The sequence below is a fragment of the Electrophorus electricus genome, chromosome 1 (assembly GCF_013358815.1).
Source record: "Electrophorus electricus isolate fEleEle1 chromosome 1, fEleEle1.pri, whole genome shotgun sequence".
In the NCBI taxonomy this organism is placed as follows: domain Eukaryota; kingdom Metazoa; phylum Chordata; class Actinopteri; order Gymnotiformes; family Gymnotidae; genus Electrophorus; species Electrophorus electricus.
Genome location: NC_049535.1, coordinates 36,138,672 through 36,152,157, shown reverse-complemented (window position 1 = coordinate 36,152,157; position 13,486 = coordinate 36,138,672). Strand labels below are relative to the sequence as shown.

The window sequence follows — 13,486 nt, the reverse complement described above, 5'->3', positions numbered from 1 at the left end:
GGCTAGGGTGAGGGTTAGGGTTCTTAGATTAAAGATAAGGGCTTGGGTTAGGGGTTAGGGTGAGGGTTAGGGTTCTTAGATTAAAGATAAGGGCTTGGGTTAGGGGTTAGGGTGAGGGTTAGGGTTCTTAGATTAAAGATAAGGGCTTGGGTTAGGGGTTAGGGTGAGGGTTAGGGTTCTTAGATTAAAGATAAGGGCTTGGGTTAGGGGATAGGGTGAGGGTTAGGGTTCTTAGATTAAAGATAAGGTCTTGGGTTAGGGGTTAGGGTTCTTAGATTAAAGATAAGGGCTTGGGTTAGGGGCTAGGGTGAGGGTTAGGGTTCTTAGATGAAAGATAAGGGCTTGGGTTAGGGGTTAGGGTGAGGGTTAGGGTTCTTAGATTAAAGATAAGGGCTTGGGTTAGGGGCTAGGGTGAGGGTTAGGGTTCTTAGATTAAAGATAAGGGCTTGGGTTAGGGGTTAGGGTGAGGGTTAGGGTTCTTAGATTAAAGATAAGGGCTTGGGTTAGGGGTTAGGGTGAGGGTTAGCTTCACACAGCTAGTCTATGCATGCTGTGAAGGAAATATTGTTGTGTTTCTTTCTCTATCATTGTAAAGCGTGAGAAAGCTTAGCATAAGATTAGAAGAACAGGACGTTCCCTAGAGAACGTCCTTGAAGAAATACACTCCTTCCAAGGAGTTATCTGGTCTCAGCAGAAGCAAACCCTCCCTCGTTCTCTCGAACGCTATGGCTATTATATAAGGGGAGGGAAATCACCCAAAGGGGAGCGAAGCAATTAGGCACGCTCATTTTTTGAAACTAATAACTCAATAAAATCTTCTTATCCACATCTGACTCCTTGTTTGCTGAATTTCCACCACAGAATTTGGCGTTGTCGGCAGGATCAGCGAGAGGCACCATGCGGGGCAGCAGTGACTAAACTTCGAGGACGCTCCTCAGAGAGAGAACTGAGCTGGAGAAAGAGGGAAACCCACAAGAATACGGGAAAGTACCTAACCAGGGAGTGACGTCCCGCTTGACTCCGGTGGTGTGCTCCGCCTGATCTAACGAACAGAAAGTAAGTGGTGAAGTTCAGTAATTTAATCCTAGAAGAAAGTGACATAGTGATCCGCCTGAGTCTACCCTGGGGTGGGTCTGTAAAGTAGCATAGTATATGAGATACTAGGGCTTAAAAATAGGGTCTAGAGGACTCCGGAGTCTGGGACTCCGCCAGCCTAAGAGAATAGGCACACTGAGTAGACGTACTAGTGTAAGAAATAGGCCCGGGCCGACAGAACACCCCGCAGGGAAAGGAGTGGACTCAGTATACTAGCACGATTTGCTGGAGCGGAACTAATCCATATCGGGGGTAGATGGTGTGGATAATAAGATAAAAATAGGAAAATTGTAGAGAGTAGGTAAGTTTCCTTTGTTCGTTTGTTGCCTGAATCCAAAAGTAAAAAAAAAAAAAAAAAAAAATGGGTGCGGGCAATAGTAAGGAGTATGAGTTCGGTAAGGACAAGCTCTCCAGTAGCCTATTCTTTCAAATGAGTAAAGATTATGGGGAACATGTAAACAAACATGTCCCGTTTTGGATTAAACATTATGGGTTTAATACCTCAGGGACGCTGAGTGTTGCATACCTGTTAAAATTAATTAAGAGAGTCGAGGTCAAACCTAGAGAAGCTGATAAGAAAGCACGGAAATATTTTGACAAAAACAGTGAGGATATGCTAGAAAAGGCAAAAATGTGGTTAGAAGAAGCTGAGAAAAGGCAGAAGAAACAGGAAGGGCAAAAGAAATGTAATAATGAAGTGTCTCAGTGTGTTTCCTTAGCTGATCCTGACCTCGATGCCGCCCCGCCGAGAGCCCCCAGCTGATTCAACAACCACAAGCATCAGGAAACCCACCTCCTTATCCCGAACCAGGGACTTCATCGCTAACATCAAAGCCGTCTCCATATGACGAACCAAGACGGCAACTGGAGACAATAACCTCACCAGTGGCTCATCACACTCGAAGTCACGCCACTATAAAGCCATCCGCAGGGCCTGACAGAGGCTATGCCCCACAGTTCCCGATGGTGGAAGTGTCAGGACCTGAGGGAGTGATTATGGTCCACCGTCACTGGACTACAGACGACATCATGAAAGCGGCCGACGGCCTGAGCAAGCCAGGTGACATCGGCGGACGACGCTTCGGACAAGAACTGATGGCATTCGTGCAGTCCTGCAGACCAACACAGGCTGAACTGAGACGGTTGTTGATGCGGAAGAGGCAGAGGAAGAGGAAAAGGAGGGAAAATTGATTGGATGAAAGAACAGGAATGCTACAACTGTGGAAAGCTTAGACATTTTGCCAGAAACTGTCCGGAGGAGGATAACTCATATGACGGGGGCACAGATCAGAATCCCACAATCCATGACGGGCGGTGGAGAGGCAGGACAGCAGCGGACCACTGAGTGAAGACGGCAAAAGGGAAGTGACGAATTTAAATTACCAACTATTACAGCAGATTAGTAAAGGGCCAAGAGGCCTCCCTGAGGTAACTGTGAAAGTAGAGGGAAAAAATGTTAGGTTTTTGGTTGACAGTGGTGCCACCCACTCAGTGTTAAAAGAAGGATTAATAGAATGTAGAATGAGAACAGGATATGGGATAACAGTAATTGGAGTGGGAGGTCATCCCATTGATGAAAGGATGTCCGAGCCTCTCCAATGTAGTTTAGGAAACAGCCAATTCAAACACAGCTTTTTGGTGTCAGAAACCTGTCCAATTAATTTGTTAGCTAGAGATTTAATGTGTAAACTTGGGTGCACAATTAGCAGCAACCCAGAGGGGTTATTTGTTATGTGGGAAACACCTACACAGGGAGTCCAGCTAGAGGCAGGAGTCCCTTTGTACGTGTATGAATTGCAGTGCACTGCTGGGGAAGTACTAACACATTTTATGACTGAAGTTACTAACACGCTACCTGGTGAGCTGACGGTTAAACAAAGTGATTCTATTCACTGTACAATGAAGGTCCATGAGGGATCTGATGTTGATTTTGAACAAAAATTTGACTTAGGGGGCAGTGACAGTCTGATTATCACAGCTATAGCGTGGGACTGCGAGTGGGCTGCGGGAGTGGTGCAGCTCTCAGCTAAACAGAAATCTTTATATTCAATCTCACATGCAACACCTCATGTGTCGCTGGCTAGCGCACATGTTGACCCAGACTGGCAGAGAGTAGGGTTGTGGACAAAACGCGTGTTGAGCGCAACTGATTGGATAAAAGAACCCCAGTGTAAAATTATGTACAGCCCAAGCATAGAAGTGTGGAAAATGCCAACCCCGTATAGGCTAAGTTGTAAAAGGGGGGTTGAGCTTGTAAGTCCTAATATAGTAATTATGGCAGCCTCTGTTACCCTCTCAGAGGAAGAGGAGGAGGAATTGAAAACAGTTCCTGCAGGGTTATGGGCACAGGGAAAAAATTATGTGGGCTTAATAAAAGGATGTGAGCCTGTCCACATCACCCCAAAATCTGATTACAGACCACGCCAGCACCAATACCCTCTAAAACCAGCGGCAGTGGAGGGCATCAGGCCTGTGTTCCAATCATTAAAACAAGCAGGAGTTATCGTACCATGCCCAGTCTCACCAGTACGTACTCCAATTTTCCCAGTTAAAAAGCCAGGGAGAGATGAATGGAGATTTGTGCAGGATTTGCAGGCTGTCAACACGGCAGTACACCCTAGAGCCCCAGAAGTTCCAAACCCGCACACCATTCTCTCTCAGATCCCACCAGACAGTAAGTGGTTCAGTGTAGTTGATTTGGCCAATGCTTTCTTTAGTGTACCTGTGCACAAGGATAGTCAATTTTGGTTTGCTTTCACTTTTGAAGGAAAGCCATACATATTTACAAGACTGTGTCAGGGGTATTGTGAATCACCAACCATTTACAATGCCGCCTTACACTGAAGCCTAGAAGCTTTAGAGCTCCTCGAAGGAACAGCCTTGCTGCAATACGTTGATGATCTTTTAATTTGTGGGAGAACACGAGAAGCGTGTAAACAAGCCACGGTGGCACTGCTACATCATTTAGCAGAGGAAGGCCACAAGGCATCCAAATCCAAATTACAGTTTTGTAAGCAGCAAGTGCATTTTTTAGGACATGACCACTGAACAAACGCGCATGCTGACTAAAGACCGAGTGAATGCCATCTTGACTATACCAAGACCCACGACGAAAAAACAACTGCTGTCCTTCTTAGGCATGTGTTCCTATTGTAGGACATTCATACCATCTTATGCAGAGCATGAGGGGCCACTCAGAGATATAATACGGACCAAGGGATCGAATTCCTCTCAGTTAGAATGGGCGCCAGAAGCTGAAGCGGCCTTTACAGCACTGAAGCAGTTATTACAGGTCATACCTGCTTTAGGCATTCCAGATCCCAATAAATCATTTGAACAAACCATGTCTCCCCACTTCTTATATGAAAGGACCAATTGAGATTGCTCATGGGAGAAGTCACATGAGCAAAGGGGGGATAGTGGAGAGCATAACAAAATATTGGTATGCACCAGGAATAAACACACACACCAGTAAATTTTGTTCCCGATGCTTGGTATGTGCACAAAACACACCACACGGAGACAATCATACCAAACACGCACCCGCCGGACACCCGCCGCCTAGTGAGCCATTTCAACATTGGCAAATAGATTTTGTAGAACTAACACCAGCCAAAAGGAAGAGGTACATGTGTGTGTGTGCATGTTTAGTAAGTGGGTGGAGGCCTTCCCAACGGGAAAACAAGATAGTGAGGCAGTAGCAAAAGCGCTATTGAGAGAAATTATTCCCCGGTGGGGGTTACCACAACGAGTGTCCAGTGACAATGGGACACCCTTCGTACACGAAGGACTAAAAGCTTTGACTAAATACCTAGGGGTAGATATGAGAAAACACTGCAGTTACCACCCTGCTAGTGCAGGGGCAGTAGAACGGACAAACGGCACCATTAAAGGAGGTCTAGCTAAAGTAACGCAGGAAACAGGCATGAATTGGGTAAAATGCCTTCCCCTCGTCCTGTGGCAATGTCGAACCAGACCACAGGCACGAACAGGGTTATCAGCTTTTGAAATAGTGTTTGGACGGCCTCCCAACACGGGGGTGGGTCCGCCGGACTGGGATACTAACCTGATCAATGAATCACTTTTGCAGTACTGTGTGTCTCTGCACAAATCTCTCTCCCATGTGTCTAAGCAGGTGAAGGCAGTTCTTCCCGAGGTGACGGATACTCCACTCCACACCCACCAACCAGGTGATTGGGTGCTGATAAAGGACTTCAGAAGGAAGCGGTGGAACCAGCCCAGGTGGAGAGGACCATTCCAAGTGCTGCTGACGACTAACACCGCCGTCAAAACCGACGGACGAGCAACGTGGATACACCACACTCATTGCAAGAAGGCGCCAGAACGACCTGAGGACTCATGATGAATTCTCTGTTTGTCACTATCCTACTCACTACTCTCGCCCCGATCGCGGGACGACAACTCCTGCCAGAGGAAAGATGCAAAGGCAATATCGCTTGTGCAATGGCATTGGTGACGGCAACCACTGCAGCCTTGAATAAGATTAACGGTTTAGCGTGGCAAGTCCTAACTCTGGCCAATAGGACTGAGATGATTTTTACACTCCTAAACCAAGAATTGCACCAGATTCGCCAAGTAGTCCTGCAGAATAGAATGGCCTTAGATTTGCTCCTAGCCGAGGAAGGTGGGGTGTGTAAGAAGATAAATGTATCATGTTGTTTTCACATCCCAGATTATTATGATAATATAACAGACCTGATTACACATATGAAACAGGACATCCAGGAGCCGTCCCCAGCAGACAATTCATGGTTCTCATGGTTCACCTCGGCCCTGGGCCCGTGGGGACACTGGGCAATGACGGTGCTTTTTCCTGTGCTCATTGTCGTATTGATGGTTGTGTTTCCTGCCATGTATTATGAATTGTTGTGTCACCTGGGTGACTAATCTTACTCGTGTACAGTATCAACTGTTGCAAGAACTGCCAAAGGGGGTGGATGAGGATTCTGAGGAATTTAATGACCTCCAGGCACTATTCATTGAAAATTAAAGTCTAGATGATGTTGATGATTGACAAAGAATCAAAGGGGGGAAGTGTGAAGGAAATATTGTTGTGTTTCTTTCTCTATCATTGTAAAGCGTGAGAAAGCTTAGCATAAGATTAGAAGAACAGGACGTTCCCTAGAGAACGTCCTTGAAGAAATACACTCCTTCCAAGGAGTTATCTGGTCTCAGCAGAAGCAAACCCTCCCTCGTTCTCTCGAACGCTACGGCTATTATATAAGGGGAGGGAAATCACCCAAAGGGGAGCGAAGCAAATAGGCACGCTCATTTTTTGAAACTAATAACTCAATAAAATCTTCTTATCCACATCTGACTCCTTGTTTGCTGAATTTCCACCACAATGCACATAGTTGTTTCAACTTGCAGAACTCACAAATCTTTTTAAATGGCAGAAACAAGAGTTATCAAAGTCAGTGATCTATAGCATCTATATATCCTAACGCTCCCCTCCGCTATGCACCCATCCATGTGATGTCCACATGTACAACGCTGCTATGCCTCCTTTGTTAGCCACCTTCCTGGTTTCACGTGTTCCACATTACATTACTGTTTACTTTGTGTATAAATGTCCTGTTGTCATTCTGTAGTCATGCGTTGGTGCAAGACCTTTCGAGACCTTGCTATTGTTCTACACCCCGTGTTGCTGGGTTTACCCATCACTTTCTCTTGAAATGGGATTGAAATGGGGAATGTACAACAATTAAACATTTTTTCACTTATTTATTCCATGGGAATGTTACAATTCAACCTTCTGCAATTTCCCAGCCACATAAAACCATTTATGTAATCTGACGAATTTGGTGAAGAGTCTATTTTAGCTCAGTTATCATGTATAACTGCTAAAGGACCACACACAGTACAGACAAAAACACCATCATTAACAATGAACACTGCTCTCCTGTGTCACCTCCGGAGTAACCAGGCAACCCCTCCTCCCAGTCTCTGTCCAGCTCTACACAATAAACAGGGGTTTCTCCAAAGCTGGAATGGGGTGATGAGGAGGTGCTTTGACACCTGGTTCTGTTTTCCCATTAGCTGACAGGTATGGCAGGTTCTGATAGAAGCAGAAATGTCTGACCTGCTTTGTCATGTAAATGTTTTATTACCAGCTCATGTACTGCTGAAGGGACCACAACTTCAACCAGACTCACCCAAAATGGTACCATACTGAGGCAACAATTTCTACAAAAAATCCCACCCTGTATAAAATAACCTTGACCCAGAATTTCAACCACTTCACAAACATTAGCAAATAACTTCAAGGATGAGTCCACTTTCTGTTCCCTAATCGGATCAGTAAGAGAACGATTTAAGGGCAAATCCGCTCACGGAGCTACTTCTCCCGTAACACAGGACACAACCTTGACCTCAGCAGGTGGGCTCACCATGCACATCACAGTGCAAGCAGTGAACACCGCTGGAAACTGCAGCACACATTGATCAGACGTTCTCAAGGGAAGGAGTGGGCAGTACCAATAAATGTGGAGGAACATCGCTCAAAACACATTACTGACACGCCATCCACAGGACATGCAGAGCAGAGCCCCAACAACACATCTCCTTGAACACCTTCTGCAGGGACACCAAGAGAGTATACACAGATCTGAACCACCTCGGCAAAACAGATTCCAGAATAGATGGTTTAGAAGCCCTAGTGTCATGCAGGGTTTTACTGGCGCCCTCTAATCCTATGACCTTGCATGGTTGCATTCCTCCTGGCTGCATTCGTTACTCACATGCGGAACATTTTGCATTTTATGAATCAAAACATCATCTGCTGCTGTAGCCACCCGGATGCAGTGCTCACATTATGTTCCCTGATCAGGAAGAGAAATGTTGAACTGCTCAAGTAACACTAACAGAAACAGATTGTCATATGTTTCAGGCTGTGACAGCATGCATGATGTCGGACCACTAGTAACACACTGATGTATAAGGGTGTGCTCAATGTCTGGCCACTGGTAAATCACTCATTTGAACAAAGTAAAAATATACTTAAATTGAAGATCAAGCCATTGGAACGCCAAATGCTGTTGTGCCTTTTCAGATTCCCACTCCAACTTTTGTTTTTCCAATTTCTAAAGAAGGAGCTCCTATTGTTGTTCAAAAGAATATCTTCCCCCTCCATACAAGACTACAGGATTTGACCCAGTAGCAGAATGTGTGATGGCAAGATTTTACTACTATCAACAACTTAATAATCGCCTTCATACTTTCTTTCAGCCATTTATCTATGGCACTTCACCAAATTAAAAAATTATCCTCTACCTCCAACAACCCCGGCACTAACCCTCCAAAAACTGCTCCTTGCAAAAGGAATCAAGCAAGACTGCAGAGGGAGCCTAACAGAAACCTCCAACCTCCAAAACTCTAAACCCTTCAAACACCCCAACCTCCAACCCCTCCAACCTCCAAAGTCCCAACCTCCAAACACTGCAATCCCTCCAACCTCCAACCCCTCCAACCTCCAAACACTGCAATCCCTCCAACCTCCAAAGTGCCAACCTCCAAAGACCTAACCTCTAAACCCTCCAAACACCCTAACCTCCAACCCCTCCAACCTCCAAAGACCTGACCTCCAAACCCTACAACCTCCAAAGCCAGTACTAAAATGAACTCACCAAGCCAACTGCACACAGAACTAAAATATTTTTAAAAAGCCAAACAAGATTAGAGGAACCTCTTCTCACATAAAACAATGAACCACATAGACCCTGATCTACATACAGTTACTGGTGGTGGGTATTTATGCACTAAAGCCCATAAGCACCAGGAAAAATCCCTTAGCTCAGTAGCTCAGATGAGACTGCACCAACCACTCCACCCATGGTCACCATTCAAAAACAACAAACTAAAATAAAAAAAAAGGTCAGTGTGACTAAATAGGCATGCTGCTGTATTGAACAGAACAAAACAACCACAAGAACCTAACGCTAAAGGGGAACATTTCAGTCAAATCCTACCCACACCACCACACCTTAAACACAGGGCCTGGGACTGTGTGAAAGTAGTTCACTGTATCTGAAGAGCCTGCTGATGGGAGGTCAGACTCCAACTCAGCAGTCAACATCATTCTGTCACACAGCTGTAGAGCTCCGTGTTCACGGGAACTACTTTTCCTGAGTTTAGTCCAATAAAGAATTTAAACACAACATGCGATTACATACAAAACAGGTAAATGTGCCCTGTAGAGTCTCCTAGTGATTAATTTGTCTCAAACTTTGAGGTTTTGCTCGGAATGTTAGATTTAATACAATTGTCCATTTTGGTAAGAATCAGACAAACTATGATAGTATAAATAAAGTATAGTACATCTCATTGATGGCACATGCAAAGTTTAATTTGATCTGATGTTGGGATGCTGAGATAGTTTTCTGGCATGTATAGCACTCCATACATTCCATACTGAGGTATATTCAGCCAAACTCAACCGACTATCTTGGCTCATATGTTTAAAAGCGCTGTGAAGTTTTGTCAAAACTGAATCCAGCATTTATTAATTTTAACTGTTTTATGTAAAATGTGAGCCATATTGGTGTAAAAGTGCAAAATGTTTTTGATTGAGGTTTAGACTGTTGTGAATATGTTGAGATATTGAGATTGTGGATTAATATTCCAGTGGACCTTTTGTGTTTGGTTTGAGCTCTATGCCTTACTGTGGGAGAAAATACAAATACAAAAATGTACAAGGTTGTGCTATAGCGCCACAAAGCCAATGAGGGTGCACTTACTGGCCTGAGTCATTTAACACCTGTTGCACAAAACTTGGTCTTGGTCATGGTCACGTAACACCATGTGGCCTTTCTGGGAAAATGACAGCTATGTTACTGCATGGTTTACAAAGCAGCTCAGGAACACAGGGTGTACAGAGCAGCTCAGGGAATAAAAGAGAACTCAGGGAAAGACATTTGAGGGGCTATAGAGGGATAGAGAGATAGAGGGAGGGATAGAGGGATTCCCAGGTGCAATATAAAGCCATACATAAGATGCAGTGATGAGATTAATGATTCTGTTCTCAACCCAGTCTGACTTAACAAGCCATGTTAAAGAGATGCAGGAACACTGTGACTGGAAACTGGGGTTATCCCACTGATCTCTAACCAAAGTTAAAACAGGATTGTGTTGTTTAAAAATAAGTGTGAATTTCATTTCTTAGCATTGACCTCTGAAAACACGTTTTTCATTATTTTGAAATCACAGTCTTAAAAACACAGCCTTAAAACACAGCCATAAAAACAAAGCCGTAAAACACTGCCTTAAAACACAGTCTTACGAACTTTAACTCTAACCCTGACCCTAACCCTAACCCCTCTTAACCCTAACCCTAACCCTGAGCCTAACCCCCAACTCTAACCCCTATTTCTAACCCTAACCCCATTGCTTATTGAAACTACCATTTTAAAGGATGACACAGACACAGAGTATGGTGTCCTACAGAAACACAGAGTCCTGAAGTAGTGACCGTTGTTATGTTCTGGTCTGGCTTGAGCTAAGCAGTTCAGCTCTGCGACCCAAACCCTTGCCTTGCTCAGTCTAAAAAGAGTAGCAGCAGAAATTAGGCCAATAAAGAGAAAAAGAGAATAAGACACTTTCAGAATTAGCTTCTGTCCCTGCATGAGCCAGTTCTGGATCTCTGGTACCAATTTTCCACCAACAGGTCTGGTGCTGGTTCCTGTGAACCTTTTAAGATCAGACCGGCGTTTCCCTGGTTTAAGATTATACCCACGTTTCCACTGGTTTAAGATCAGAGCCACGTTTGAGGTAACACATGAGGTAATAAAAAGAGTGTTTACAGGACAAAGGCGTTTAAACATCGAATTAGAAATATTAATAACAAAAAACAAAGGATCACAGAGATTCTGTATCCGTATAAAATTAACTTTGTACCGAGCTGTACACTTTGTTGAGGCCTCTGCAAGTTTTTGCAAATGATTCTGGGTAGGTAATGATTCTTTGTCTGTAATGGTACCAAGATCCAACTGGTATAGGTGTTGACTATCAATGTGAAAATTTGGACATAAATGTGTGTGTGTGTGTGTGTGTGTGTGTGTGTGTGTGTGTGTGTGTGTGTGTTTAAATATATACAATATATATTTATATATATATATATATATATTTATATATATATATTTTTTATTTTTTTTTTTTTTTTTTTTTTTTAAATGTCAATACAGCCACACCAGCATTCAAAACAATTACATGTTGATGACATGTACTATATATCTAAGAATAATACTAATTATTATAGAGTCCCAAACACTCTTAACTGCTTTGCAAGAAAAGGTACTGACATCAGTACCTCAGAGAAAACAGCCTTAACTAGGTTACAAATTAGTTGTTAATGGACTATTTTATTGTCTGAGGACATGATCAAGGTACTCCTGGACTGGTTCTGAATCTTTAAATATGTCACAGATGCAGTGTCATGGCACTTGAGACTAACCCCAACCCCAGAGACAAACCCTAATTCTAGAGATTAATCCCAACCCTAAACCCAAACATAGAGACCAACCCCAATCCTAGAGATTAACCATAGACTCTGAATGTATTCCTGCCCATCAGGGTTCAGTCTGAATCGAGGTCAAAGGTCTGGTAGATAAAGGGCAGTACTCACGCGTGCCGTCAAAGTGCTTAGCGATGGTGTCCAAAAAGGTGTTCTGGGGGGCCAGCAGCCCCTTCATCACAGGCATGACTGCTGTGTGCCAATATCACTCCATTCCAGCCAGAGAGAAAGAGGGATGAAGGGAGTAGAGAGGGATAAAGGGAGGGAGAAGACTAATGACGAAAGAGCAGAAACCCATCGGTCCTCTGCAGCAGGCAGCATGGGGCTTGCCCGCAGCTACAGAGCAGAGCAGCACAGCCGGGAGGGCAGCCACTGCCTGACAGGCGCATCTCTCCTTCCTAATTACTCCTGGAGGACGTTCATGTGCTGCGCTGAGTGAGCGCTGATGACGTGAGCCGTGGGCCCTTGCTCTGTGTCCGTCCGCCTCCTTTTGCTTAATGTGTTTGTTGAGAGCACATATTCAGTCCAAGTTTTGTGTTTGTCATTAGCTCACAGCGGAGTGGAGACTGTCCCGTCCTACAACAGCCCCAGGGAATCCGTCCTGGGCCTTCATTCGCCAGCCACATGCATGTCCGCGCTTTTGCCTGCTGCTTGGACTTACTTAGTTCCTCTGCTTGGCTAGGCAGCGGCGCCTGCTGGAGGTCTCCGGTCCTGGATCACACCTGTCCTGGCCTGTTCATGTAGTAGGTGGACAACATGCCTCTCCATTCAGCTCATTCTCCACTGATACCTCTCACAGTGATCGCTCACTCTCTCTCTCTCCCTCTTTCGCACACTCGCGCTCTCTCTCACATGCACAGATGCTAACATATTCTCTTAGTCTGTCTCTCTGATACTCCTTTTGTGCGTTCTTCATCACGCGCTTCACCCTCATAAAGCTCCCTTGGCATGAACGTTTCTTGATTTGGGATTAGATCTCATTAACAAAGCATGGTATCGCATTTCTAAAAGTGCTATAAATGTCTCTGCAAAGCCCTAATGCTCTCTATGACACAGTCTTCATCACAGAATAGGACTTTTATAATGAACAAGGATATCAAACCACACCCTTTCTCTCACACACGTTCTGTTCATGACACTACTAAACTAGGTTGTTATTGTCTAATGTGAGGTGTTCGTGCACGATGTGGCCATCCATTATCATGGAATAAAAGCATCTACTTTTACAGCATTTATTTAATGCTTTTATACAAAGCCACTTAAAATTCTGACTGAACACAGAATAATTGAGGGTTAAAAGGGCCTTGTTCAGGGAAACAGTGAAAACTTGGGCCAAAAGCAGAAAATAGGTTTAGTTAACAAAATAAATAAATAAATAAATCAAATCCTGTGAGACATGAATATAAATGAATACCACTAAGGAAACTTCTCTTTCTCCCCTCTATGTCCAGACACTCCACAGAATGCAGTCCAACATCAGAGTTGGAATTATTGCAGGGCCTGTGTACAATATGATACATCCCTGCCATCTGCTGGCCATAGAGAATATTACATGAATCTAACTACTGCAGTCAAAACCAGACATCAAAAACCTGCTTAAATTGTATTTTTCAGTATACTGATGCAATAATACAGGCTCACATGTACGTAATATTGTCTCCATCAATAATTCACACCAAGAACCACCATCTTTGTATATTGTATACGGTCATGAGCGCCCGTCTCTACAGCTGCAGCAGGCGGAGCGTGACGGGCGTCGGGACAGTCCCGAGTGTAGGGCCGTGGGAGGAAGGCTGGGCCTCTGGGTCCTTGTTCCTTTTGCCTATCGTGAGAAGCCCTGCAGCTTGATTCCGAGAACTCTGT

The 13,486-nt window shown here is 44.4% G+C and overlaps 1 protein-coding gene across 3 annotated transcripts in view; it reads right to left on the bottom strand.

Annotated features, from left to right (window-relative positions):
• Positions 1 to 11,981, bottom strand: part of kcnh4a (potassium voltage-gated channel, subfamily H (eag-related), member 4a) — a 29,840-nt gene extending 17,859 nt beyond the window's left edge. For all 3 annotated transcript variants that reach the window (XM_027032033.2, XM_035530940.1, XM_035530939.1), the window contains exon 1: positions 11,735 to 11,981. In XM_027032033.2, the coding sequence (XP_026887834.2) occupies positions 11,735 to 11,810 (76 nt within the window). In that variant the 5' untranslated portion in view covers positions 11,811 to 11,981. The remainder of the gene's footprint in view (positions 1 to 11,734) is intronic.
• Between the last annotated feature and the right edge of the window lie 1,505 nt (positions 11,982 to 13,486).